The 26,179-nt window shown below is 31.5% G+C and overlaps 5 protein-coding genes across 9 annotated transcripts; 3 read left to right on the forward strand and 2 right to left on the reverse strand.

Moving 5' to 3' along the window:
* Positions 1-1,105: 1,105 nt before the first annotated feature.
* LOC119645241 (tRNA (cytosine(72)-C(5))-methyltransferase NSUN6) lies at positions 1,106-2,964 on the reverse strand. 2 transcript variants are annotated; one of them, XM_038045334.1, is made up of 3 exons: positions 2,836-2,941; positions 2,152-2,518; positions 1,106-2,061 (listed from the first exon to the last, which is right to left on the reverse strand). In XM_038045334.1, the coding sequence occupies exons 1-3, from the start codon at positions 2,899-2,901 to the stop codon at positions 1,280-1,282; spliced, it is 1,215 nt and encodes a 404-aa protein (XP_037901262.1). In that variant the 5' UTR covers positions 2,902-2,941; the 3' UTR covers positions 1,106-1,279. The 2 variants fall into 2 exon arrangements, with proteins under 2 accessions (XP_037901262.1, XP_037901261.1); XM_038045333.1 differs by having other exon boundaries at positions 1,112-2,518; positions 2,836-2,964.
* LOC119645242 (ADP-ribosylation factor 1) lies at positions 2,747-9,980 on the forward strand. Of its 2 annotated transcripts, none has more exons than XM_038045336.1 (5): positions 2,747-2,882; positions 6,540-6,961; positions 7,100-7,209; positions 7,280-7,405; positions 9,719-9,980. In XM_038045336.1, the coding sequence occupies exons 2-5, from the start codon at positions 6,814-6,816 to the stop codon at positions 9,881-9,883; spliced, it is 549 nt and encodes a 182-aa protein (XP_037901264.1). In that variant the 5' UTR covers positions 2,747-2,882; positions 6,540-6,813; the 3' UTR covers positions 9,884-9,980. The 2 variants fall into 2 exon arrangements, with proteins under 2 accessions (XP_037901264.1, XP_037901263.1); XM_038045335.1 differs by lacking the exon at positions 2,747-2,882 and adding an exon at positions 3,208-3,302.
* A 6,004-nt stretch (positions 9,981-15,984) lies between these two features.
* Positions 15,985-16,792, forward strand: LOC119632257 (ER membrane protein complex subunit 4). The gene is made up of 3 exons (XM_038025070.1): positions 15,985-16,156; positions 16,221-16,350; positions 16,423-16,792. The coding sequence occupies exons 1-3, from the start codon at positions 16,101-16,103 to the stop codon at positions 16,735-16,737; spliced, it is 501 nt and encodes a 166-aa protein (XP_037880998.1). The 5' UTR covers positions 15,985-16,100; the 3' UTR covers positions 16,738-16,792.
* A 76-nt stretch (positions 16,793-16,868) lies between these two features.
* LOC119631535 lies at positions 16,869-19,783 on the reverse strand. Of its 3 annotated transcripts, none has more exons than XM_038023836.1 (4): positions 19,485-19,783; positions 18,067-18,120; positions 17,914-17,984; positions 16,869-17,020 (listed from the first exon to the last, which is right to left on the reverse strand). In XM_038023836.1, exons 1-4 carry the CDS (start codon positions 19,497-19,499, stop codon positions 16,960-16,962), a joined length of 201 nt encoding a protein of 66 aa, XP_037879764.1. In that variant the 5' UTR covers positions 19,500-19,783; the 3' UTR covers positions 16,869-16,959. The 3 variants fall into 3 exon arrangements, with proteins under 3 accessions (XP_037879764.1, XP_037879763.1, XP_037879765.1); XM_038023835.1 differs by having other exon boundaries at positions 16,869-17,023; XM_038023837.1 differs by lacking the exon at positions 16,869-17,020 and adding an exon at positions 17,412-17,638.
* Positions 19,784-21,566: 1,783 nt separating this feature from the next.
* LOC119632175 (N-acetyltransferase eco) lies at positions 21,567-25,020 on the forward strand. Its single transcript, XM_038024968.1, has 4 exons — positions 21,567-21,612; positions 21,720-23,127; positions 23,199-24,513; positions 24,608-25,020. The coding sequence occupies exons 2-4, from the start codon at positions 21,732-21,734 to the stop codon at positions 24,828-24,830; spliced, it is 2,934 nt and encodes a 977-aa protein (XP_037880896.1). The 5' UTR covers positions 21,567-21,612; positions 21,720-21,731; the 3' UTR covers positions 24,831-25,020.
* The last annotated feature ends 1,159 nt before the right edge of the window (positions 25,021-26,179 follow it).

Below are 26,179 nucleotides of genomic sequence, written 5' to 3' on the forward strand. Positions count from 1 at the left end.
GAACAATTAAATATCATTTAGTAAATCGTTTCCAAACGGCTTGGCATCCGATTATCATTGGTACCGAATAACAGATTTAATGCATAGCTGAGTCGATTTGAGAAGAAAACGATGCTCTTCGAGCGTTATATATCTCGAGGCTTTGCAACCTAACCAAAAACTCAGCACCGAACATTAACGTTAGCTTATTATCCATATATCAACCAAAATTCAAAAGACATGAGACAGCGACATTTAGATGTTGCGAGGATTTCCCCGATACAGAAAAACTGGCCAAGCACACTGTATCAGCATGTGGCTGCTCACCTTTATCGCACACACCTTATTCACCAGACGTGTTTTCGTCTGAGATTCCAGCGCTTCGGAAGCCGTGAACAAATGAAAAAATGTGTGCATTAGTTTTTTTGTGGTGTGGCGTCCACAAATTGTCAGAGAGGGAGAGGGGAAGGTGTGTAGCAGTGTCCAATACTTTGAACGAAACATCTGTTAGCTTTTTCTTGAACGTCTTTTCTTTTTCTTTTGTTTTATCCTTCGTTTCATATTTCTACAGGGGATCTATCACCTTCTCGCCCACCTTCTTTATTATTTACCTTGGTTGACTTGAAAAAACATAAACTTTATGATTTGACACATTTTGGTATTATATGCTCACCCTGCAAAACTTAAACATCAGTCAATATTTAGGATAAGGGAGCACTGTTAACTGCAGAAGAACTAAAGACTTTATGTACATACATAAAACGCAGCATGTCGTTTCCACATAGAATGAAATATACGTAAGTAGTGGTCTACTCAAACGAAAATCCAGGATTGAGTCATTCTGTGTAATGTTCCATCTTGCTGTCTATATACAACTTTCTGGATATCCGGTTCGTGGGTAAAAATTTGTTCATTAACAATGCGCTCAAAATGTAATTAATAAAATTTCCCCTTTATTCTATAGATGTTAAAATATTATACGTAAAATAATTAATATAAAATGTTTCTTATTATAACTTAATTAAGTGTAGAGATCCAAACAATAAGTAAAGTTTATTGAACCTTCCTGATAAGATTGAATTTTTATTTATGAAAATTTCCTATGTTGAATTTTAGGATATAGGCCGCACTTATTGAAAGTTCTAAACCATTTAATGATATCGTCACTTACGGGTCGCGCGTAAATGAATAAAATAGATGGAGACGAATTTTTATATAACAATTAAACCTATTTGCATTTAAAAATGACATAGGCTATTCACGAAGGTATTAAATTATACATAAAAGTGTTGTCTGAGTTTCATATAGGCTTCTTCACGAACTTAGCTATAAAAAAACCTACAGTATCAAATTTTTTGGTATCAGGAGAAAAACGTTGCAGCATATCCCTTTGTCTTTCGGTTAATCCTTGACATGGCAATGCTCTCGAACCAAAAATTGGAACAGCTTCTTTTAACTCTAAATTAGAGTGTTTTGCCAACGCCCAAGCTACGATTTCTTCATTTTCTGATGTGTTTATAGAACAGGTGCTATATACTAAGCAACCTCCCGGTTTTAACAACGCCACAGCGTTGCTTACTAATTTACGTTGTATTTTCGGATACGAGTCTAACATTTTTGCCGTTGTTTTCACTACCAATATAGGTCGATTACCTAAGCCGCTACAAGGAGCATCTAATAATACACGATCAAACGTTTCTGCTTTAAATGGCGGTTTTATTTCATTTGACGATTCGCTATTTAATTTTCCATTAAAGGATTTGGTGGCGTCATAAGCATAAACATTGATGGAATTGAGATTATATTTTTTGATTTTTTCCTCTATTAAAGCGATTCTATTTACCGTTTTATCTAAAGCTAGTATTACACCCTTGTCTTCCATTAATTCCGCTATATGTGTTGTTTTGTTACCGGGAGCCGCACACATGTCTAAGATTATTTCATTTTTTTGTGGATTTAATACCCTAACGCAAACAATGGAGGGTAAGTTTTGTAATAAAGCTTTGGCGCTACTTAAATCTCCAATTGAAGGTACACTTGATACGGTGTTTAACATTTCAACAGCTATACCTGTTTTAGCACCTGAAGCACCAAATAATTGATAACGTTGCATTAAAACTCGTCCCTGGCCGAGGTACAACTTTTTATCAGATTCAAAACGTATATTTGTACCTTTTTTACATTTCCCTGTAAGATCGGCATAAACATTGACAATATCGTGGAGTTTAGTGCCAGACTCCATAGCCAGTACACCCACTGCATAAATATGAGCACCCCTCAGTACAGCAGCACCGCAACAATCGTCGACTATGATTTCCCTCTGTTCTATCATACTCGGTTTGAGCGTTTCCGGTGTTGATACACTTCCTATGCACAATACTTCCGGTAAATCACTCAAAGTATAAATTTTAGGGGAGCTTTTATAACGTCCTTTTAGTAAATTTTCAACATAATCCTTATAGCATTCAGTTGTAGTTTGTAAAAGATTAACACGGTAAGTAGTAATTGAAGGAGCCGTGCATAGCCAGGTAAGATCAAACTGAAAAATAGTTAGAAATAACAATATTAAGTACTTTTTTGGCTTATTTCTCAACTCTTGGCAACTCTGCTCACATCAACATTTTTACACAGTTGCACTTGATTTTCTTAAGTTACAAACTAGCCGAATTGTTTATTGTGAATGTTAAGCAAACATTGACGTTCTTTCCAACGTTTTCTCACCTATTATCGTTGTGTGTTCTGCGCATAGTTTTGCGGAAAATTTTCATTTTCATTAACTATTAACAACACTGTTTATAAAATTGTAACAATTGCAAAATTATTTATTTGCTCTTGATTAAAACGTTAATTACTTACATTCCGTTTACTCAATTGTAGTTCAACAAGTGGACAGTGAAATAAAGGTGATTTCAAGTAAAACATATTTTAAGTGATTTGTGTGTGTTGTGGGTTTATGTGTAGAGAAAAAATTTCACATTAATTTTTCTTTACGGACGCCATATTTTTTACTAACATATTCACCACGAAACCGATGCTTATTCTTTTGCTTAAACTGAAACATAAATGTGGCAATTGTGCTAAGCAAATTGTACAAATGTCTCGTTTTATCTTCTAGCTTTGAACGCGACGTGGCATCTTTTTAAAGTTTATTTTAAATCATTGCTGTATAGTTTCATCTCTGTTTAGCAGTGTGTTGGTTTAATGTCACGGCATAAGCCTAAATATATAACTTTTTTTTTAATATAGACAATTTTTTTATGGTTGCGTGTGAATTCCTGTAGAGTTCCTGCATGAGTTTTTGTGAATTCTATCTTAGTAAATTGGTGCGTATTAAATGATGTAATTTTATTTATTTTTGTTACATTAATGGTAAACTAAACAATCCATTGCTCTTTTGAAGATAACACATTTGTCTTCAACTTTATGGTGCCTGCGTATTTAGTTTTTATAAAGAGATTTTTTTCCCACCATTGTCTCCCTCTATAATAGCAAGAATTAAAGAAAAATAGATGAATGCTAATATTGCCATATGTGAAATTCCAATAAATTAAAGAAATAAACAAGCCTACCTAATTTTTTGGTTAATATATAAATTCAATTTCATTTTTTGTACACATATACCAATAGAAGCTTCAGTTTATTATTCATTTTATTTCATAATGGCAATGCTCTGTCATTCTACACCTGCCTTTAATTATTCGTCATTATGGTTCATTATTGTGTGTTTCTTGATTGTGGAAAATAATTAAAGCGAATTATTTGGAAGAGACGAGTAGAAGAAAGTAATTAGAAAAAATACATAGATGAATAAATAAGATAACTAAGTAAAAAATTTTGAGGAAGAGTTGTTTTGAAAAGATTTACTTGGCACTGCAAAAGTATAAAAGAAAATTTTAACGTATGAGAGAAATCTATCTTTAAATCGTGATTGAAGCAAAAAGGAAAAATCCAAATTGTATTTACTCCTTATTAAATAAAAGACTTGAGAAAAAATTCACCTCAAGCTGAAAGTTTTCATCGCCGTCATCATAAATATGGTGGAAAAAACTATTCATTTGTTGTTTCCTTTTCTTTTGTATCGTGAATAGCGTTGTACAGTTATTCACCACGGCCAACAGAGTGTCTTTCTTCGCGTTCGTGTGACGTAGGGTGGTACTGTTGGCAAAAAAAAAAGAACAGTCTTCAAAGAAAAATTAAAAAAAACTTCTCAAGCTCTCAAATTATTCGTGCAAAAATTGTCACAAAAGAACGGTAAATTAAATTACATAGTGTATTTGTTGTAAATAAAACTTTAAACGGTTTGTATAGTTAATTAGGCACCGGGGACGTAATTTTTATAAACGCTTACTTGTGAGTTAAGCGAGCAAATCGGGCTTCATTTTCTTATTTTTGTTTTGCTTTATTGAAACCAATTCAATCTTTCAGGAAATCGGGGAAAAATGTATTATTAATTTGTCTTTTGCAACCATTTGTGCGCTGACTCATTGTGTACTTGCTTTTAAAATCGTTATATATATACAATTTTCTCCTTTACTTTTGCTCCCTCAGCACTTCCCTCTCGGACTTTTTATTATTCGAAAGTTTGCCTTTTAAATATCAACGTCACTGTCTTATTTATCTTAGGCCGAAACAGTTTTTCCGACGTGTGAACCAATTAAACTTTCTAAACGCAAAAATCGATAATCTTGCCAGTCAACCTTAAATTGACTTTACATTTTTAATCTGTTCTAATAAAAAAAATTTCCACAATTCATTATTTCATCGTCGATATTCTTGAGCTACATACATACTGTATGACTTTTATAGGGTTGCTTTTTGTTTGCCTGTCTGCACTGAATTGCGCTATCTTTCCATTATGTTAACATATATTGTAATAACATTAAAGTCTATTGGGCGCCACTTTATAATTGTTTTGCGTTTTCATATTTGGTACGAGAACCTACTTAATATAGTCAACAGCACGAGGGCATATTAAATTTTTCATTACACTTGTTATATACATATATAGGGATGTATTCAAGACCTCATGAGAGTAGAGAAATGAACAAAGAAAAGGGAATTTAAGGTTTTTTTGACTAACTTGTGACTTTGTATTGTGGGGTGTCTGCCGAACGGAAAAAATAAAAACGACTCAAGAAAGTGTTTGACCAACATGCCTTGACGAAGTTTTTTAATAAGTTGGTTTTTACGATAGCAGCCTTATCATCGCATGCCAATGCCCACAGTTGTAGAAACTTTCAATTTCGAGAATTGTTGACCCAGTTGTATCTTATTTCGTTGTAAATAAATGGCTTGATAATCTGGTCGTGAAAAACGTAGTCTGACAGTTTGAAGATCAAGCTGCGTTATCTTCAACTTTTAGTTCATTGTCATCCAGATCATCAACATGCGATTCTCCCCATAAATCTTTTACCTCTTCTCGCTTAAATGTTATCCCATACGCGCCATGATCTTCAGTGTAAAAACATGATACTCGTTCTATATCTGCACTTTCCGATAGATTTCCAAAAAGATTTGCGTTAACCAAAGGAGATCGAATTTCAAAAGCATCCGGGATGGATATCGTAAAAATTGACTGCGATAGCTTAAAACGCAAATTTTTGGGGGCCCAGTGATCTCTACAATACCACTGAGCGATTGCATCGATTTAAAGCACATTGTTTTAGGAAAGTACTAACATTTCTCATCTAAGCGCACAATTTCTTTTTGTGATCTCTGTGCGGGGGTTAGGGATGATTCAGCGATTGGTGAAGATTTGAAACAAATCATTCAGTTATAATATGGTTTGTAAATCAAAGAAGTTTGTCTATACATGGAAAACTTTAATTATTCATCGCGAACCGTTACATATGTTCTGAAGAATTTTTACGCATTGCTCTTAACAGAATCCCATTTAAAGATACTTAATCGGGCATTTATCGCTTGGGAGCAACTTTCACAAGAGTCCTTAAAATCTTATAAACGATCGATAAAAGATTGATAATCATTGTGTTTGACGAATATGACGGGCGGGCTCACGACTTGAGGTTATCTAAAACAGCAAAGAGCAGTTTTCTTCAAGCAGTGCTCCTTTTTGAAAATAAGGCGTTACGTGAGGCGTGGAATGATTGTAAAAATCCTGCCGAAATTTTCTAAAAATTATCTTAAAAATTACGGCTTATAGTGCGATTGCGTGCGACTAACGATGTAAGGTATGACAGTGCTCTGTGTCATGCCCACTTAATGCGAACTTGAATAAATGGTATTCTAATGCTGCATAATCTAGATTGTAATTATTGTGTCTACAAATAAATTTATACATAAAATATTTTGAAAAAGATCTGATCAATATGAAGTTATATCCACACGTTGTTGGCGTTGAATGCGATTCGTAGTCAATTAAGAATTTGAAACTTCTTCTCAATCTTCATATATATAGAAAGACCTTTTGTAAAAAATTCGATCGTAATAAAAATAATTCCTTCCTCTTGTTTTGAATGCAAAAAAAATTTTTTTTTTCTTTTTTATATACCTTTTTATAATTTTTTATAAATAGTGTTTTGTTTGAACCTCATTTTCAGATATATTCTTAATAGCCGAGTGGAGCTAATTGTGAATGAGCGTGACACTCGCATAGAGGAGATAAAGAAAACAATAAAAATCCAGTTCTTAACCTAAAAATTCCATAATTACATTTTTATAAAATAGAAAAAAAAAAAAAATAAATAAATAATAATAATAATAAAAATAAAAACAGAAAGAGATAGAGAAATTTCCTCCCAACTGTAGCGTTATACAAATAGTGAACAGGCATACGGACTATTAATTTGCCGAGATAGACAAACAACAACAAAAATGGGGAATGTTTTCGCTAATTTATTCAAAGGTCTCTTTGGTAAAAAGGAAATGAGAATATTAATGGTCGGTTTGGACGCCGCTGGTAAAACCACAATTTTGTACAAACTTAAATTAGGCGAAATTGTAACAACGATACCTACCATTGGTGAGTACACATACATATATGTATATATTAACATATAAATATATATATATATATATATATATATATATATATATATATCAGATATGCGTATGGGTGTGTGTGGTTGCTATTATAAAATAAACTTAATAATACCTTTAGGTTTCAATGTGGAGACTGTAGAATACAAGAATATTAGCTTTACAGTATGGGATGTGGGCGGTCAAGATAAAATTCGTCCATTATGGAGGCATTACTTCCAAAATACACAAGTAAGCGTGTTTGATTTTTCATTTAAAAAAAATAAATGAAATTAATAATGTTAATATTAATTTTTTATAGGGTCTCATTTTTGTCGTTGACAGCAATGACAGAGAACGTATCGGCGAAGCGAGAGAAGAATTAATGCGTATGTTGGCTGAGGATGAGCTCAGAGATGCTGTTCTACTAATATTCGCTAACAAACAGGTAAAATTATTTGCCAAAAATATTATAAATTTTGAGATTATACTATGCCGTGAAAAGGGGTCAAGCAATGCTCACTTTGGAAAGCAACGTAAATATATATCATAGCAATCCATGTTTACGGCACGTTGCTTCACACTCTTTTTTTTTTCATGCATTGTGTTCACCGTATTAATACGGATTATGTTGGGCGTATTAATACTTGACAATACGGATTGCCTCCTTCTAGTTCGAATATAATAAACATAGAGTGATAACCACAAGCAAGAAAATTATATTCGGCTATGGCCGAATATTTTGTACTGACCTTTGTTCTTAATAAGCTTTTAAAAAAAAAAAAAAAAATGTTGGCTAAGTCAGGCCGGTTTTTCTGCTTGTTTGTATACAGGTTGAAAAAAATTTGTATCGTTGTGTGTCTTGTAATATATATAAGTAATGAGCAAAAAAGCCGGCATTTTTGCTTCATCGATATTGAACCAATTTCAATACCGAATTTCGTGTAAGAGCTTCCAGGGAAAAAATGTGGCTGATATCGTAATTTGTGTGGGGTTAGGCGGCTTTTCGGTATTCGGTAATGGCGTTGTACACGTGGACATTCTTCATTCTTTGTTTCAAAATTTCATGCTAATCAAGATGTATTTACTTTACGGGACGGGACACCGGGACGTTTGCTTCTAACTGTTGCAAACATTTTCACAAATACATATACCGTCATCCTTCGCTGGTAGTTACCAAAAAAGAAAAAAAAAGGATTAGGGTAGGTAAACACCGCGTCTTATCTTATTGTTTAGCTTTTTCATTTCGACACAAATGCGTATATGTGTTAATTGAGAACACGTTGAAATGAGAAAATTGGAGAAAACGTTGCGATGCATACTTAACTATTGCATTTGTTAAGCCCTAATCATATTTTCATATAGTACGTTAATTAAGTAAACAAGTGTACCAATTCTTATTATGCGTTGAAAACAAAAAGAAGCAGTAAGTTTTAACTTTTTAGTTTTGGAAAGTGTTCGAAACTCATGTTGTTGAACGTAAACGTGTACTTGTTGAACGTTTTGATGAGTAAGAATATATCTCCATTAAGGCGTAAAGAACATGATGCAATAATATTTTACCAAACATTTAAAAATTGCAAAGGGGATATGGGAGCGCTTTGATCACATGTAACGAACGTTACGATATGCTATCGTTTTTAATTGCCCAGTTGTGCATTGGAGAGGATAAGTTCTTTCAAACCACTTTATAAAAATGTAAATAATTAAACAAACGTATTTTAATCATTCTGTTTAAAAATTCCTTATGCCATTCCTTGTTTCTTGGTTTACGATTCTTTTCATGCCAAAAAAAAATTTTTTTTTAATAATAAAAATTACAAAATAAATATAATATTCGGCTTGGGCACATTTCTTAATAGCGACTTTCATTTTTATACCCATCACTGTACGATAGGGGTATATTAATTTTGTTTTTTTTTTTTTTTTTTTTTTCGTAATGTATGTAACCCATCCATAGGATGTTTCAGGAACCCTATCAAGTGTATATATATATATTCTTGATTAGCGTGAAATTCTGAGTTGATTTACCCGTGTCTGTCCGTGTGATTAGCGCACTCCTGGTGGCAAAAATGGATTATGGTTTTCAACAAAGCTTAGAAATCATTTATCAATTGGTAGTAACTTTGCATTTCATTTATGTATGGTCGCAAAAAAATCCCTAATACTACGGTTTAGATTGATATCGAATTCAAATATGAACATAACAACAACCGCATTCTTCGATTGTCCTCTTGCAGTAAAAAATGTGTCCATTGTTTCTAGCATACATTATGATGTTGAATTATACAATAGCCGTACTTTATAGGTAACTACCGAGCACCCTATCAACAATGTGCAAAGGAATTGCATTCTAAAGAAAGGAAAACGGAATTTTTTTCAACATCTGTAGGTGATCTCTTAGGTGATCTCTCGTTGCTAGTGCAGCGAATCTCCTCCTCCTCCTACTTATACCTTCTTCTTTTGAATTATGCACAGGTGACAAATAAGATTTTCATATAATAATGTTAATTCAGGATTTAATTCTCGGTCTTCGTGTAGAGTAAATGATACAACTTACAGTTACGTACACTACTACAATCTTAAGGAAATTTCTATTTATTCCTATTCATATAATAGCGCACAACATAATAAACATAAAGCAAGATTTAGATCTAGTTCCATATAAATATAAAAGTGTAGATTAAATATGGAATAGATATAGAAATATAATATATATGTATGTATTTTTTATTTATTTTTTTTAACGTTTTTTTTTCAGGATCTGCCAAATGCAATGAACGCGGCTGAAATTACCGATAAACTCGGTTTACATTCACTCAGAAACCGCAATTGGTATATACAGGCGACGTGTGCAACTAGCGGTGACGGTCTTTATGAGGGGCTCGATTGGTTATCCAATCAACTTAAAAATGCTAACCGTTAAAAGAAAAATATTCTGTATCTTAATTAGCATTAGCGGCCGTATCAACAGCAGCAGTAGTAACAACAACAACAACAACAACAACAACAAACACAAAAAAATAATACATTATAATGACTAACATACAGACAAAACAAACAATTTTGATTTATTAACATAATATTTAAATTGAAAAACACCAGTAAAGAAAGCCGAGAGAAAAATAAAGCTAATAAAACTTAAACGGAAATTAATTGCGAGAGTTGAGAACATGCGAATTTTTGGGCTAAAAAATTAAAAAAAATAAAAAAACAACAACAACAACAGCATCATTCAAGGAAAAAACTTTACACTCGGAAAGTAGAACAAAGCAAAAAAAAAAAAAAAATGAAAGAAAAAAAAACAAAACAAAAGATGTAAGGATTTTTATTGAAAAACCCAAAAACATATACGTATGTTAAAGAAGAGTAATAATAATAATACATATAATAAAAAGGAAAACATATTAATTGCTATATATATATATATATATAAAAAAAAAGAAAAAAGAAAATACGGAGTTAAAGAAAAACAACAACTTTCGAAATATGATTCTTCTTTTTTGCTACTTTCTCCTTTTTTTTTTTCTTCTTCTTCTTCTAACTTTGTGTATTTGCGATTATTCTCCCTTGTTTTAATTAAATATATTGTAATAGCAGTGCTTATTATTATTATTATTATTATTTCTTTATTTATTTTTCTTTTCTTTTATTTTTTTTGCAATCTCTTAGTGACGTCTTTTTCACGTTTCAAAGCGCATTGTGTTTGTGTTTGCGCTGTTTTTGTTTTTTTTCTTGGCCGACAGAGGGAGGGAGATACACTCGCACTCATAATAACTTTAAAAAAACGCAAAATAAAAAAAAAAATAAATAAATAAATAAATAAAAAAAAAAAAAAAACATTTCCATAAACAACACATTTTCAATCGACAATAGCAACAACTATTTGAATCCAAATACTTTACATATATGGGAAAATATATATTAAATATATTTATTATAAATATGGAATAAAGAACAACAAATACACTAAACAGAAATATCGTAAAAAGAGAGGAACTATCTCGTCTACTAAATCATCTCATCATTGTTTTCATTTTTAGATTAATTTTTTATGCATTTTTTTTTATATATATTCATTTACGTATTTATTTATTTATTTATTTTTTTTTTACTTTTTTTTTTTTTAGTTTCTTTGCGGTAGCCTTTCAGTTTTTCTTTTTCTTCGTTTACATTTGTATAGAATATTTATGAATAAAAGTATGGTAAAATTAACATGAAAAAAAAAAAAAAGCAATAACTAAGCGACTTCTATTCACCTTTGGGCGAATCTTGTATCCTTTATATAGAGTAAGATTGTTGTTTTTTTTTTTTTGCATGTTTTTTAAAAGTAACATCTCTTTCCCCAGTAAAGTAAATGCTTGTTCATATGCGATATATTGAATAATACATAATGTGGATTAATTCGTTTTCTCCCTTAAATTAGGCGGCATTGCATGATTTGTTGTAAGTAATGCTTTCAAAAGTCGTAGTTTAAAGCTTCGACACTAGTAGGAATCTGATTGTTCAAGTCAATACAAAGACGACCGCATGATGAATGATGCACGATGCATGATGCAAAATTCATTCATCGTGCTCGGCTCTATATGTTTATAGGTTTGATGTTTTCAAAAGTTTTGATATACATTAGTGAAAATAGTTTCCATTATTTTCTACAACATGGCGATATCATATCAAAAGAACTTGTATTGGTTTAGCAGGAATCTACCCACCGGACCATGTTCTCATTTCTACAGCTTTGTGCAACAGTCAAACCATGCTGGTAGTCAGGAGTTGTCATGTCTGGTGAGTATGTTGGGTGTGGCAGAACTCCCCTTTCGACGTGCAACAAGTGGCATTCTTCTGTTGCCGAAGACCACAGAATCGATTTCTTTAAATAAATAACAAATGTAATGAATTTGGAAAGCGCCATGATTAGCGAAGGCGTACTCTGAATAAAGGAACGTTTGAAGGAGGAAGGTCAAAACCATCGAATTCAAACGTTATGTACACTGGTCTTCCCCCATTTCTTTATCATTTGTACGTCAACCAAAAAGTGTACAAATACCTAATATATATATATATGTGCATATGTATATAGTTTTCCTCTAGCTATCGATTGTGCACATGTTTAACAAATTGGACAGAAAGAAAGAGGAAGAAATCAATGGTTTTTGGAAATTTTTGCTTGTCGCCTGTGTTCAGGTCACTGCAACTTTCATAGGTAAGTGCGTTTATTTTTATACCTGCTTTGCAAGAGTTCGGATATATTAAATCTGTATTTGCACTTGTACTTGCACTACGTGGCGAAGGTACCATAAGGCAAGTACGTATTCGTGATTAAAGTGTTGTATTTATCTATATTTATTTGTTTAATAAAACAATTCCGCTTAGTTTCAATGTTAATGTTATTCTGAGTCCATATAAAATGCTTAGGCTATAAGTTAACCTACTCGTGTTGTGCTGTGCACACCACGTACAATGTGCAGTGTCAGCATTTCTCACGATTACATTCTTGGCACACTGGTGGCGTAATCGTCGTTCATTAATTGTTCTTATTGTGTTGTATTTTCAAAAATTAAAAGTTTATGGCTATATAGGTAAAAACTTATGGATAGTACAGTTTCTATATGAATTATTATTGATATTAAAAGAAATTGAATGATAATTATAAGATATTTATTAAACTTAATGTGATAGTTCCGTTTGTCTGTCATTGTATCTTATAAAATTGGGATCTGATCGGATTCGCTTATATTAAAAAAAAAAATATATATATATATATCCCCTATTTTTATGTATAGTCATTGATTCTTGTGTTATTGAGTACTTGTCCATACTTGTTACCTCGAATGATCCTGAGTAATTATTATCTAATTTGCGTTGTCCTCAAATCATCGCTAAGTCTCCTACTTCAGCGCGGAGCCTGTTACTGTTAAAGTCATGGGATCGCTTCGGAACGAGTTTATCAAGTATTTCGCGTCGTTTGGCATAGCGAGTTTTTTTTTGTTGTTGCTTTTTTTCGCTTTTGCATGGCGAGTTCATATGTGCCCATAATGAAAGTGAAACTACTCTAAGTCAAAATTAAAAAAAAAAAAAAAAAATTATTTCACATCAAATTATTTTAAATTAAATTAATTTAAATATCGTCGAAAATGAACCATTAGATGACAATGGTTGTATATAACATTATATGCAATTCTTTTACTGGTAATTATGAAAATGGTCTAAGTCAAAAAATTTAAAAAAATTATTGCATTGAAGCACAATAAAAATTCCGGTTTGTTGAGTTGCTGAATGGAATCCTATATAATATATATCTCTATGAACTGAACTGTGGTCACTTTGCTTGCACTTAAGTATTAGCTTAAGCAGAATAGTAAAATTAGATTTTTAAAATAGGTTAGTACTAAAGTTTCATAAATGTAAGTTATCTTAACTAGGGTACTACATTTAATGTGGATTATAACCAAAGTAGGTTATCTTAACTAGGTTATAGCTAAATTTACATTGTGCAGAAATATAAGAAAATGCAAACATATAGCTTAAGCGATTGATAAGTAAGTAGAATACGATTAAGCAATAATGCCACATAAGCATTGCACATGACCTTGATTTACTAAAGCGAAAAATCGAATCAGGCAGTAATGAGGAAGAGAAATTACATCTGAGATCAAATTATGATTTACATTTGCAAAATGCCGAACGAGCTAGCGAGAATTATCTTACCGAGGACTAGAAAAGTGCCAAAGTCAAAACCAGTTTTGCCAATAATGATTTGCATTGAAAGCATTCCCGTTATCAAAAATTTTGTGTTTCGTTAGAGTTTCATATATACGAATTATGTACGTATACAACCTGGTTTTCCATAATTTCCATGATGACGTATGAGACGAAACTATAGGCTTCAAGAGGTGCACAGATAGTAGCATTATGAGGATATAACTACTGATATTTGGTCATTCCTTTTAACCGAATGATCGTGATTTTGGATTGATAGAAATGAAAATAAAAATTTTCCATTTTGAAGACGAATATTAAATCACTTGCATTATACACTACCTCCGCTAGACCAGTAGTCGGAGAAAAATATAAAGATATTATGTGTATTTACAATCATATACATGGAACATTTGAACAATCTTAACAACTCGTAATGATAAAAGCCTAAAGTGATAAAATTTGATTACTTACTTCTTAAAAATAATTAATAAATATTTGTGCATTTTTTCATTAAAATTATTGTTTCTAATAACACTAATAATTTTTTACTCCATTAAGTCATTTACAGGACGTTCACTTAATTTGAAAAATAGTCAAAGTCAATTTAAATTTTAAATATAAAACAATTTTTCTATGAAATGCACACAAAGTTGCATTCTCATAATAAATCTTCACTAATTAACTAGACCAAGAAAAAATAATATAAAAATATTATTGAATTTATTCAAATGCAATCCATTAAATATGTCGAAAGAAGAAGTGTATGACTTAGACTAGGATGGCCACAATCACGGTGCTATCTCATTATCCCAATTCTTCGAGATTCGATATGTCGTACTCGTATTAGTGCGGGTACATTTGTAATGTTTAATTGTCTTAGCAATTTATTGCCAAGTTAGGTATACGTGCTATGATCTTCTTTTCTCCTAATATATACGATCATAAAATCATATCCCCGATCTAATCGAATTCTCATGGGTTTTATTGATGCATCCTTCAGTAAACATATATATCTAGCCGATGACCACATCTAGCCAGAAATTTCCGACAAAGAACTAATCAAAAAATAAATAAATATATAAATAAATATTTCAATTCAATATACTTCTGCATGTATCATGCTACTGCGGAAGTTACCATATCATGCTGTTATTCTTACTGATCTTACAGATGTAACTAATGCTTATGTTGCAATTTTTTTCAAACTGTGTCAAACTAATAGTGCCATCATTTATTGTCGTTGTGGCTCTTGTAAATTACAATAACGTCTTCAAAAAAAAAAAAAAAAAAAATGATATCTATGTTGTGATAGTGCGGGAGGATCATTAAATGGTAAGTTGTGATTTTTAGCACGTTGCGTATCCTTGCCAGTGTTAGAAATTAAATTAAACTTACTTTTTACATGAATGCAAAATTTTATCAATTCGCCGTGTTTCTGCAGAGACATACATTTTTTAGAACACGAAGTGGCAAGATCGCCATATAGTGTTTAGCTTTATTCATTTGTTTAATAACATAATTCCGCTTCATTTCAATAATAATATTATTGAGAATCTATATGAAATTCTCGGGTTACAACTTAACCTACTTAAGCTGTACAGTGCACAACATGTAAAATGTGTAGTGTCAGCATTTCTCACGATTACATTGTTGTGTGCCTTGTGAAACACTGGTGGTGTGATCGTTGGTAAACCAATACATTACAAAAGCAAACTTTTTCTGGACCTAGATTGCCGATATAAATATTTATGTAGAGCTCATGCAAATACGTTTCAGGGCTACGTGAAAGTTCCGCAGGAGAAAAGCAGGACAATTCCATCAGCAAAACTGATTTCTTTGTTTACTTATCTACACACCTGAAATTCGGGTTCGATCTAATCATATCCGCCAGACAGTCGGCCCATTTGCGACAAAAAATCTTCAAGTTACAATAATTGAAATATAAATTTAAAACTTGACATACAAGTTGTTCGCAAAGTTCCGCATTTCAAGTGGAACGTTATTTTTATACTCTTTAGCGTGTTACGAAGATTAGATATATTTAGTTTCTTGTTTTTTACCTTTAATTTAAAAATTTTGATAGCTTTATTTCAGTGCACCAAAGAAGGCCGAACACTTCTGCCAGAGTAACATCGTTACTATTGTTATTGATAACAGGAACGCAAAAGGTCTGTAAGATTTTACTTGTTTTTTCAAATTGAATTTGTAGAAAATCTTGGGACATCTTGTCATTCAATTATCTCCGCATATGTATTCCTAAAAATTAAAAGACCTTTTAACTATACCAAAAACTAAATATGAAGCGTTGTAAAATATCGTATAACATTTCTAAAAATTGATTATGCATCGTTGGAAATTCATGTATTGATAAATTAATTGCTGTAGAAAAAAATTACAGATTTATTTATATCTAGAAAAATATAAGAATAACAAGAATAATAATGTCCTCTAAACAAATTGCAAGAAAATGTAAATGGTCTCTGGACTTTAATACCAAGTAAGTGCATATTTTCATCAAACATAAAGAAAATTTTGTAATTATTTTTTTTTATACATTGAAGCAAATCGTCGGATTTGCCTGCTCCACCAGCTTACAATCCCACTGTTTTAATAAACCAAACTGAAGTAGTTAAGGATCAACGTTTAATATTTAAACGATCTTGGGATCTAGCTCTGGGACCCCTGAAGCAGGTATTTATAACATTGGTTTTTTTCGCGGAAATATATATATATTTTTTTTTATTTAATTTCTTATATCTTTAGATACCGATGAATGCTTTTATTATGTACATGTCAGGCAATTCAATATCTATATTTCCCATTATGATGATTGGTATGATGTTAATACGACCGATTAAAGCAATGTTCTCCACCCAAGTGACTTCAAAAATGGCAAATGGTGCTCAAGGTACTGGGCAAAAATTAATTTATTTTCTTGGCAATCTGTCCAACGTTGCTATTGCTCTTTATAAATGTCATAGTATGGGCTTACTGCCGACACACGCATCAGATTGGTTAGCATTTATAGAGCCTCAAATCAGAATTGAATATTATGGCGGTGGAATCTCATTTATTTAGGAAAAATGTTAAAACAAGGAGATTTTTATAGTCAAATATTTTATTGAAAATTGTAAATTTTTTTATTAAAAAATCATGAAAATTAACTAATTAGTAATTGCTGCAACAAAATTAAATGTTTACCCCTATATAAGAAACAATTGAGATAATTGAAAATAAATAAATCGAGTAATAAATTGTAATATAAATAAATTGTTATGATTGTTATTCTTCTTAGGAGTTTTAATCAATAATTTTTTTGGCTTCTTTCTTTACATCGTGCAATAGTTGTTCGGCGGCATTTCTACTGAAAGAAAAAAAAAAAAAACAAAAAAACAAGATTAGAAATTATCGAAAATAGCGATCAGTAAATGATGAGCAAAGGCGATCCATGTCAGTGTTGGTTGATTCAAAAAAGCTGCCCAAAAATGAAACAAAATATTATCAGAGCGATAAGATCATAAATCTCGAAATAATAGTAGTTACTGTAAGTATATGGTGAGCTCTTTCCTCCTAATCGCATTTTAAAATTTAAACACTGTGCATATTGATGAGCACACAAAAAATCAAAATTCGATTTATCTTTTAATGCAAAATATCAAAATAATTACTTTATACTTTTTTTCAAAACGAATAAAAAGAATATTGACGCATTTTGTCCTTTAACTTTGAATTAATTTTTCATTTTATCCGTTGCATATATTTCGAATTTTCATATAATACAGAGAATTTTTTAATAAATTTTAAAGAAGAAATTTTCAGATGGCTATGTTAAAAGTTTCCGCGTAACTTTTATTTGGAATATGTTGAAATTTTGAAAAGATTCTAGATTAACAGGTTCACGGAAATTCTTATTTTGAAAATGCTTCTCAGTTATCGTTTCTTGCGTACATTTGTGACTTCTTTGGCCATTTCATCCAAACTTTAACAATCAATCAAATAAATTAATTAAAAACGAAAACTCACAACAATGCAGTCAAAAATTTATAATAAATGTATTGGTTTTTTTTTTTTTTTTTTTTTTTCTTCATTGGTTTGACTTAAGAACTAAATACATACTTAAGATTAAAATTTTTTTTGTTTTTTTTTTTTTATTACTCTATAGCTTTTAGAGGTGTTTAAATAGGTAGACAGTGTGTGTGTATGTTTTTCTTGTGTTTCCTTAAATTGTTATAATATTTTTTTTTTTTTAATTACTTTTTGCGATGTTCTTCAATAAGATCTTTTAGCTTCTCAACAATTCGGCTGGGTTCGTCTACTCGTGGTATCTGAAATTACCGATCAGAAATTATTTATCATTTAATAAATCTATAACGTCATCATATGCTTTGCATTCATTGGTTGTATTACCTCATAGTTTTGGCTAACGTAAATACCGGTGTATAAACCAACACCGAATGTAAGCTAAAAAATAATTTTAGAAAAAAATTTTTAATCGCAATAATAACTTTAATGGTTTCAAATAATGAAAAGAGGGGGAGAGGTTGGCCTTTTTGTTTTATATATTCATTATAAAACTTTTCTTTTGTTTTTTTTTTTGTAAGTCATCTGCGATTCCTCAATCACGTTGAGTTTCAAATTAGTGTCGTCGAAAACTGTACGAATCGAAATGAAATTTTGAAAAGTAGCGATGCGTATTTTTGAGATTGTCAATATAAAAAGAATTGGAGTATAATGAAGGTATAAAACACGTGATGCTGTGCTCCTCAACAAGAGGTAAACAGGCATATTTATTCAGCTGTTAACTGGCGTGCGCCTACGTCTGCTGCGTATTTCGCATAGTAGTCACAATTTATAAGAAAACGATGGGAAAGGTATAATTTCTCGCAGTCAAGTCTACCGTCTTAGCCCAAACACAAATTAGTCGTTCGTTAACGTGCGTAACATTTAATGTTAGATCTCTCGTTGGGATAACTGCAACAGTAATATTCTCTTATGCCATTAGGTAGTGTCCGCCTAGAATTTTCTAAAGCTGATCTCTAGTCTTATCTCTAATGCCAATATTCTAAGACCTCTTCTTGTTACATATATAATAAAGGATGGAAACTTTCAAGGACTTATTGTCCAAATATCGCCTTGCTACTGGAAGTTATATGAAGCATTTCGAAAGAATGGTTCTAACATTTGCAGACAAGACGGCACAAGTAAGCACTTTATAATAGGGATAGCTTGGATGTAAATAATCCCTTGGTTAATCTTATGGGCAAAATTAATTTTTCACCTGTTGTTAGAGAAGGATAAAAATTCATTTAAAAAGCAATACATCGGTTACTATCATAATTAACTTTACATTCGACTATGCGAAATTTGTATACTTATCTACTATCGACAAATGCATGAGGAACATTTCCGAATGCTTCTTCTGACCCTCTCTCTCTCTCTCTCTCTCTATCTTCAGGATTTATTGAAAAGTGTATTCATAAAGATTATATAATTTTTTTCCACAAAGCGATAGATTTTTTTCTATTAAAATTAACAAAAATTCATAAGAAAACAGAATGCAATTCACAATAAAGGAAATATGAAAAGAGAGCACAGAGGCACACAAAGAAGAAATCCATGAAAAAGACATAAAAAACATAAAAAAAAAAAAAAAAATAAATAAATAAAATGACAAAACTCGTGACATATAGGCTACGAAACGCTACAAAAATCGCAATTAAATAAAAAAAAAAAAAAGGGGGGTAAAAAACACGTATGGCGATGACTTGTTTTGTTTTGCGGAAGCAATTTCCCCGAAATTGTTTTATATATGTTTAAACACTTACTAAAAATTTAATCATCTCGAAAAATCCGGAATTATCAACCGCCAGTTTGATTTGAGAAGATTTTCGAAACTAAAGCAAAAAGCTTAATAAACTTGTGCAGTTAACTCTCAAAATCGCACGCACACACACACTCACTCTGTTTGCTTTCAGAGGCAAACAAAACAATTACAATTTGTCGAGAATTTTTTTTTTTTTTCGTGTTTTCTCTTATTGAAAACTCAAAGCAGTGCAAGAGAAGTGTTTTGTTTGCTGTCAATTTTTTTTTTATAAATTTATTTTATTTTATTTTTTTTTGTTTTTTTTTTTCAGGTAACTACGAGCAGAAAATTGAAAAATTTGCAAAAAATTATATGAAAATGTATTTTATTGTGTACATATATAGTAAACATATGTTTTGGTTTTTATAAAAATAAATGAAAATTAAAAAGTAGATTTGCGTAAGTCTAGTAGCGATGCCTGAGTGGTGGAATTTCTAAAAAGTTATTTTTATTTTTATTCAATGGAGCAATGAACTACTTTATCCCGTGCCCGTCAGTTATTTGATAGTTACAAAAATTAAGACAATCAATATATAAAAAATACAATGAATTCTTGACTGTCTAATACTGTCTAATTGCGATGAATTTTTAATGATTAACATTGCATCTGAAATGTGCAGGTAGCACAGTCATGACCTTCAAGTATTTATTTAAAAATTTTTGATTTTCTAATTAGATAACAGACAATTAAACATTTTCTTCCAACCGCTAAAATAATCATAATTTTATAAATATTATTTTGCAAATTTTTATATGTCACATATATATGCAAATATATTTTATATATATATATATATATATATATGTATATATTTATTTCTCTTTTACATTAGCAAAAAATGGATTTCTTTTTTATTATTGCTCTAAAACGTTTCAATTTTAAGAACCAACTAATTGAATGCATTTTACTTACCGATCACTGTAAATATTTTTATCACAAGTATGTTCAGTCTTATTTCGGGTTTGTTAATCTTTGTAAAAATAATTTTTACATTTTTTTTTTTTGTATAAAATAATCATAAATTGCAAAAATAATTATTAAATCATCAGTAGATAATCATTTGATCGGATGCAATTTGTTTAAACTTTTTAAATCATGTAAATCACGTATGGTATTTGAAATTCGTTAAATGGTTGCTTGTAACATCGATTGGAAAGTGCTAACAAGAAATTTATATTTTCACTAAAGCTTAGCAATAAATGCAGTAGTCATCACTATAATAATGAATGCAGCGCCTTCATTGTATATTGTTAGTCGTGCATAAGATCGTGTAACATAAATGTTACGTACCTTTAATTATAAACTGGGGAATTCAACATACAAACTAACGGTTATATATAAAATGCAATTTCACTTATAAAAAGTATATACATTGTACATAGAAGTGAAAAAATACCGCCTTCATTATACAAGAATTTTGCAATAAAATGTAAAGAATTCATATTTAGAAAATAGAAATTATCATTTTAAAATTATTTGGAAGCTTTTATTATTATTATTATTATTATATAAATTTATGATTTGTTTCTCAAATGCTGAAAGCCTCAGATGCTAGTGCTTTAAGATTTTAGTCTTCGAATAAATTCGAAATCCGGTCAAATTTATAATAATAATAATACTAATAATAATATGATTTGTTATTTAATTGAAATGTACGCTCAGAAAATCTTTGCTTATCTTCTTCTTTTTTCTTCCTCTTCCTCGTCTAAATCTAATACAGTTTTTTACAAAAAGTACGAATTTAAGCGGTTAACACAATGAAACTTCGCTAATACTCTAAGGGCAGGAAGAGGACTTTAAATTAAAAATTTTTCAGAAAATGGGAGATCAATTTAGTTTATAAACGTCTATATATACCCATATATATACATATATATAAATTTGTAAAGTTTGTAATATTTACAAACTGTTTGGCCCTTGCCTCATATAGTTGCATCTGCGTTGATACGCGTAGCAATTGATGCATTTACAAGCTTTTCTAGTACCTGAACAGGCATCTTGGCATCTCTGAATAAAATGAATAAAATTAATGAAGTTTACCTTCTTTATGCTTTTTCGCGCTTAAATACATGAGAACTCCAAGATAGCGGTTGTCTTTTTCATCATTTTTTTCCTTATTTTTTTTTTTTATTTGTGATGGAATAAGATTTTTATAAAGGTTTTAAATGAAAATAAATTATATTTGTATGTTTCCAGAGCTGTATTACGATGGAAACCCCAAAAAGTGCTAGACATCAAATACGTAACATGCGTATTCATACACCGAGATTGTCGGAAAGGAAAAAGAAATTATTTATGACGACGCAAACTATTAATTTGAGCAATGAGGAAAATGATGATGAAGGCGAATTATTAAATGGAATAAAGCCTTTGATGGCAGACGAAAAGTGTAATGATGAGATTCCTCAGACCTGTAAAACTATTGAAGCACTAATAAAGTCAAATCGAGATTCCAAGAAGCAGGTGATAAGTTTCTTCGCCAATGATTTAGATGAGGCAGAAGAAATAAATCCAACACCTAGTCGTAGAAGTTCTCGTTTATGCCTCAAGAAAGGAAAATCACCCAGTAAAAGTCCTTCTACGGTTCATAAGGAAAATATACCAATGAAAGAAGCCCTGCAACTGCACCAAATATTTTCAGTTTCAATGCGTTTAACGCCAAGGAAAAAAACAAAAGAGTTAATGATGGAAGCGACCTCTGATAATGTACCCAATGCAGAGGTATATCCTATAGGCGAAAGTAAAAATGCAAAACAATCTATGAAACGTCATATTGAAGAGATGAGCCAAAGCGATTTGATTCCTAAATGTAAGCAAGCTAAAGTATGCACATCGGTGGACGGAGTGTCAATTTCAACAAAATCGTTTTATTCAAATAAAAACATGTCTCCAAACGACAACTTGGGAAAACGAAATATCTCTCACAATATCGTTAAATCTATGCAAAGTAAATCGAAGTATATACGTCGTAGCTTTGGAACTCCATCTCTTTCCCTAAAAAATCGAGGTGTTCATCATAAAATACGCAAACCTTCACGCCAAATAGCTACTGATGCACGTCGTAGTCATACCTTGGATATAGAGTATATACTTGGTAACATACGTAATGAGAAGTTACGAAAACTTATTGCTGATAAGCGCGCCGAGAAGCAACAAATTGAAAAAGTGCACAAAATACTCCGCCAGGCTACAAATCCCATAGCAATGGCACGGCCATTAAGCTCTCTCTCGCACAACGATGACAGTAATAATAACGAGATTGTTCCCAAAGATAAGCTGCAATCCCAAAATCAAAGTGAAGCCAGCATCGATTTCTCAGACAGTGAAAAAAGCGATGACAGTGACGAAACAACACAATTCATTTCGCATAATAATGAGAATATGCCACAAGTGATAACAGGAATCAATTTTCATCAAACACATATGGACGGCAATTCGATGCCGAATGAGGGCAGACGAAAATTCTTCAAATCTGGACGAGCACACTTACCAAAACATGTACAAATAACTGAGAATATCAAAGCCACTGTCGAACCCAATGGAAAATTGGTTATAGTTGCAGATGGGATGAAAAAGTCTCGCAAGAAAAAATATGCTACAACGGGTAATTAATAAGTTTGAAAAGAAAATTTTAAATAAATCTGACATGATATTTCCTTACGTTTATTTATAAAGATAGATGCAAATTTTCAGATGAGCAAGCCACCGTAGAAGCTATATTGCGCAATCTTGATGATAGCACGTGTCGCGATGAGACAACATCGCCAGAAAATGCGAATGCAATTGCAGATGTAAATATTGTACCCATAATCGAGGATTATGATCAACAAATAGCTTTAATACATCAGGATGATAGCAATGAAGCATATAAACTGCAAACATATGATTTTGCGGAATTTCGAAACCGTTTGCCTTTTAATACCACTGATCCAGAAATAATCGAGCGTCAGCATTTACTATTGGATTTTCTTATTACCAATAATCTATGCAATGAAGAGAACTTCACCATATTTATTGCCGATCCAGACAATCATAAAGAAGAAGCTGAGCGTATTGTAGATGAATTGGTTATGATTGTTAACGAACAACAAATAGAAGAATTTCGCCGACGAATACCATATAATACAAATGATACTTTTCTAGCCGCACAACAGCAACGTTTTCTCGACTTTCTTATCGTTAACAATATATGCACCGAAGAAAATTTCGATATATTTATAAGGAACTTTGATACACGAAAACGGGAGGCCGACGAAATATTAATAAAATATATGGGAACAGTAAATAACTTAGAAGAGAATCCGGAAGAAATAGAAAACACCAATAGCAGTCCAGAGATGGAAAATATAAATAACTCGCTTTCATCGATGAATAGTCCGATTATACCTGCATTAATTCCAACGCCTTCGACATTGACGAACAATAATTTGATAACCGATCAAAAACTATATCCCATTTTTTATAAAGCAAATGGCACCAAAGCTTTACAATTGCCTGTCACAACTCGTACCAAAATACAGCACAAGACTTTAAATGCTGGATTTGGTTTGGATCAATATCAAATCGATGCTGGGCAAAAGCAGTTTGGAGTCACTCAGTGCCAAAAGTGCGGTTTATTGTATACCGTGCATGAACCTGAAGAGGAGAAATTGCATCGGGAATTTCATGCTTCATTGCATATATTGCGTTTTAAAGGGTGGATCGATGAAGATACCGTTGCCATATTTCCTGAATGGAGTCCAGATGGCCGCATTTTGCGTTTAACTGAAATGTCACCGCCTAAACGTCAAGAACGTTTACTGGACGTTTTAAAAATAGTTGATAAGGAACTTGGTTTCGGTTCCCATATACCGAAAATATTTGTCGCTTATTTGGCAGTACGTAAAATGCAAATTGTTGGCCTATGCTTGGTTCATCCTTTAGAGAAAGCTAATAAATATCTCGAGGAGAATGGTGCCGACTATTGTACGGAAGAAGAGTTCGAAGTCAAGTAATTGTTAAAAAAAAAAAAAAAAAAAAAAGCAAAAGCAAAAGTCGAAAACCATAAAATAACATTTTTTTTTGTTTTTTTTTTAATTTTGCAGATGTGGCGTTTCCAGGATATGGGTTTCACCTTTACATAGACGTATGCACGTTGCCTCGAAACTATTACGCGCAGTACAAATAAATACAATATTTGGGGAGGAGATGTCCATGTCTCAAATAGCATTTAGCGCACCGACCGTTATGGGTAAACTATTTATTCAAAAACTTACCAAAATGAAGAATTTTCTGGTTTATCAAGGAGAAGTTTCCCCAAATTATTAGTTTGCCCCCTTTTTTAAAATTCTTTGTTAATTACTTTTTTACGAGACATAGAAAGCATAATAATCTATATTTTTTAGAAATAAAACGCTTTTATTATTATTAAAGGAGAATATGAATGAATCAAAATAAAGGATGGAAGATTGGTATAACTTTTCGCTATTGGTAACTTTGCCTATGCTTAAGAACCTAATAAAGTTGAGATGATAGCTATATATACAACTATGTTGCAATAAAAATTAATGTATAGGGTTTTTACTAGATCTTCCTTCCTTGCTTGTAATTGTCAATAATCTTTAACCACAACAAATACGATAATGCATTCCCAATAGCGGTTGGAAAATATCCGAGAATGGTGTTTTTTCTGAGAAAGATCTGCTCATTCCCAATTAGTACCTCATAATATTTCATATATAGAAGATAGGCATACAATGTAATGTACACCAGACAGACTTCTTCTTCATTTATTTCTCTTTCAGCGAAAGACAGATTTCGGAAAGATTTAATTGTGTATATGCGGGAATTGTGTTCAGTTTGCCGCAACCGTTCAAGAGTGTGCTTAACAATATTTTCGTATCGAAATGAATTTTGCGTATGTTAACAACTCATAATGAACTTATTACTTGATACAAATCGCTCACACTGACCGACAAAGTTAAGTTTAAAGTTGCAAAGTGAAACGGAAAAGTTGCGATAGAACTTACGCGTGGACGACCAACGAGTCAATCTCGGTCCGCTTTTTGAAATCTTAGCGTTACAAACACACGGAAAGAAAGTTGAAAATTCTTAGCTGAGGGCGGTTTAACAAGCGGAGAAATGCAATTTGTAGCAGGAGGCGGCCTAAGTATTGTCGTAATTTACCTTAATCGGTGGTCTGACTTTCTTCCAGTTAAGCAAATAAAATGCCACTTGTATATGCCGATTTAAGAAAGTGATTTTGCAAGATTCAGGCGAATATTATAACTTCGTTGTTCGGTGTTTTCTTCTTGTGTATGTTATAGGATGGCGTCACAGTACAGTGCTTATAGGAACACCTGTTTTAATCGATTGCTAAGTGAATAGATAGATAATCAAAGAATAGAAACTAAAAATTAGAATTAAAAAATTGAAGAATTTTATTGTCGACACATTATTGGAGTCCATTTGCATCTGAAATTCTAATCTAATAACAATTATTAATGAAAGTTTTTTAAAGATGAATTGTTCGTCACGACTATTTTATTGGTGTTTATTTACATGTGAGAGTAAATTCTTAAAACGAAAATTGTGTTTAAAGACAACTAATTGTATCATTGATGATATACATAAATATATATATAGAAGAGTATACAATTTTGAGGCAAAGGCCAGTA

Source organism: Glossina fuscipes, unplaced genomic scaffold (genome assembly GCF_014805625.2).
Source record: "Glossina fuscipes isolate IAEA_lab_2018 unplaced genomic scaffold, Yale_Gfus_2 1, whole genome shotgun sequence".
Lineage (NCBI taxonomy): Eukaryota > Metazoa > Arthropoda > Insecta > Diptera > Glossinidae > Glossina > Glossina fuscipes.

What these genes read in the sequence shown, in the direction of transcription:
- LOC119632175 (XM_038024968.1), top strand. Translation starts at nt 21,732, where the DNA reads ATGGAAACCCCAAAAAGTGCTAGACATCAAATACGTAACATGCGTATT. An exon ending in GAAAAAATATGCTACAACGG is followed by an intron (nt 23,128 to 23,198) that starts GTAATTAATAAG and finishes TTATTTATAAAG; the next exon opens with ATAGATGCAAATTTTCAGAT. An exon ending in GAAGAAGAGTTCGAAGTCAA is followed by an intron (nt 24,514 to 24,607) that starts GTAATTGTTAAA and finishes TTAATTTTGCAG; the next exon opens with ATGTGGCGTTTCCAGGATAT.
- LOC119631535 (XM_038023835.1), bottom strand. An exon ending in ACGTTAGCCAAAACTATGAG is followed by an intron (nt 17,985 to 18,066) that starts GTAATACAACCA and finishes CGGTAATTTCAG; the next exon opens with ATACCACGAGTAGACGAACC. An exon ending in ATTGAAGAACATCGCAAAAA is followed by an intron (nt 17,024 to 17,913) that starts GTAATTAAAAAA and finishes TTTTTCTTTCAG; the next exon opens with TAGAAATGCCGCCGAACAAC.
- LOC119645241 (XM_038045333.1), bottom strand. Translation starts at nt 2,901, where the DNA reads ATGTTTTACTTGAAATCACCTTTATTTCACTGTCCACTTGTTGAACTA. An exon ending in TACAATTGAGTAAACGGAAT is followed by an intron (nt 2,519 to 2,835) that starts GTAAGTAATTAA and finishes ACTATTTTTCAG; the next exon opens with TTTGATCTTACCTGGCTATG.
- LOC119632257 (XM_038025070.1), top strand. Translation starts at nt 16,101, where the DNA reads ATGTCCTCTAAACAAATTGCAAGAAAATGTAAATGGTCTCTGGACTTT. An exon ending in TCTCTGGACTTTAATACCAA is followed by an intron (nt 16,157 to 16,220) that starts GTAAGTGCATAT and finishes TATACATTGAAG; the next exon opens with CAAATCGTCGGATTTGCCTG. An exon ending in CTCTGGGACCCCTGAAGCAG is followed by an intron (nt 16,351 to 16,422) that starts GTATTTATAACA and finishes TTATATCTTTAG; the next exon opens with ATACCGATGAATGCTTTTAT.
- LOC119645242 (XM_038045336.1), top strand. Translation starts at nt 6,814, where the DNA reads ATGGGGAATGTTTTCGCTAATTTATTCAAAGGTCTCTTTGGTAAAAAG. An exon ending in AACAACGATACCTACCATTG is followed by an intron (nt 6,962 to 7,099) that starts GTGAGTACACAT and finishes TAATACCTTTAG; the next exon opens with GTTTCAATGTGGAGACTGTA. An exon ending in ATTACTTCCAAAATACACAA is followed by an intron (nt 7,210 to 7,279) that starts GTAAGCGTGTTT and finishes AATTTTTTATAG; the next exon opens with GGTCTCATTTTTGTCGTTGA.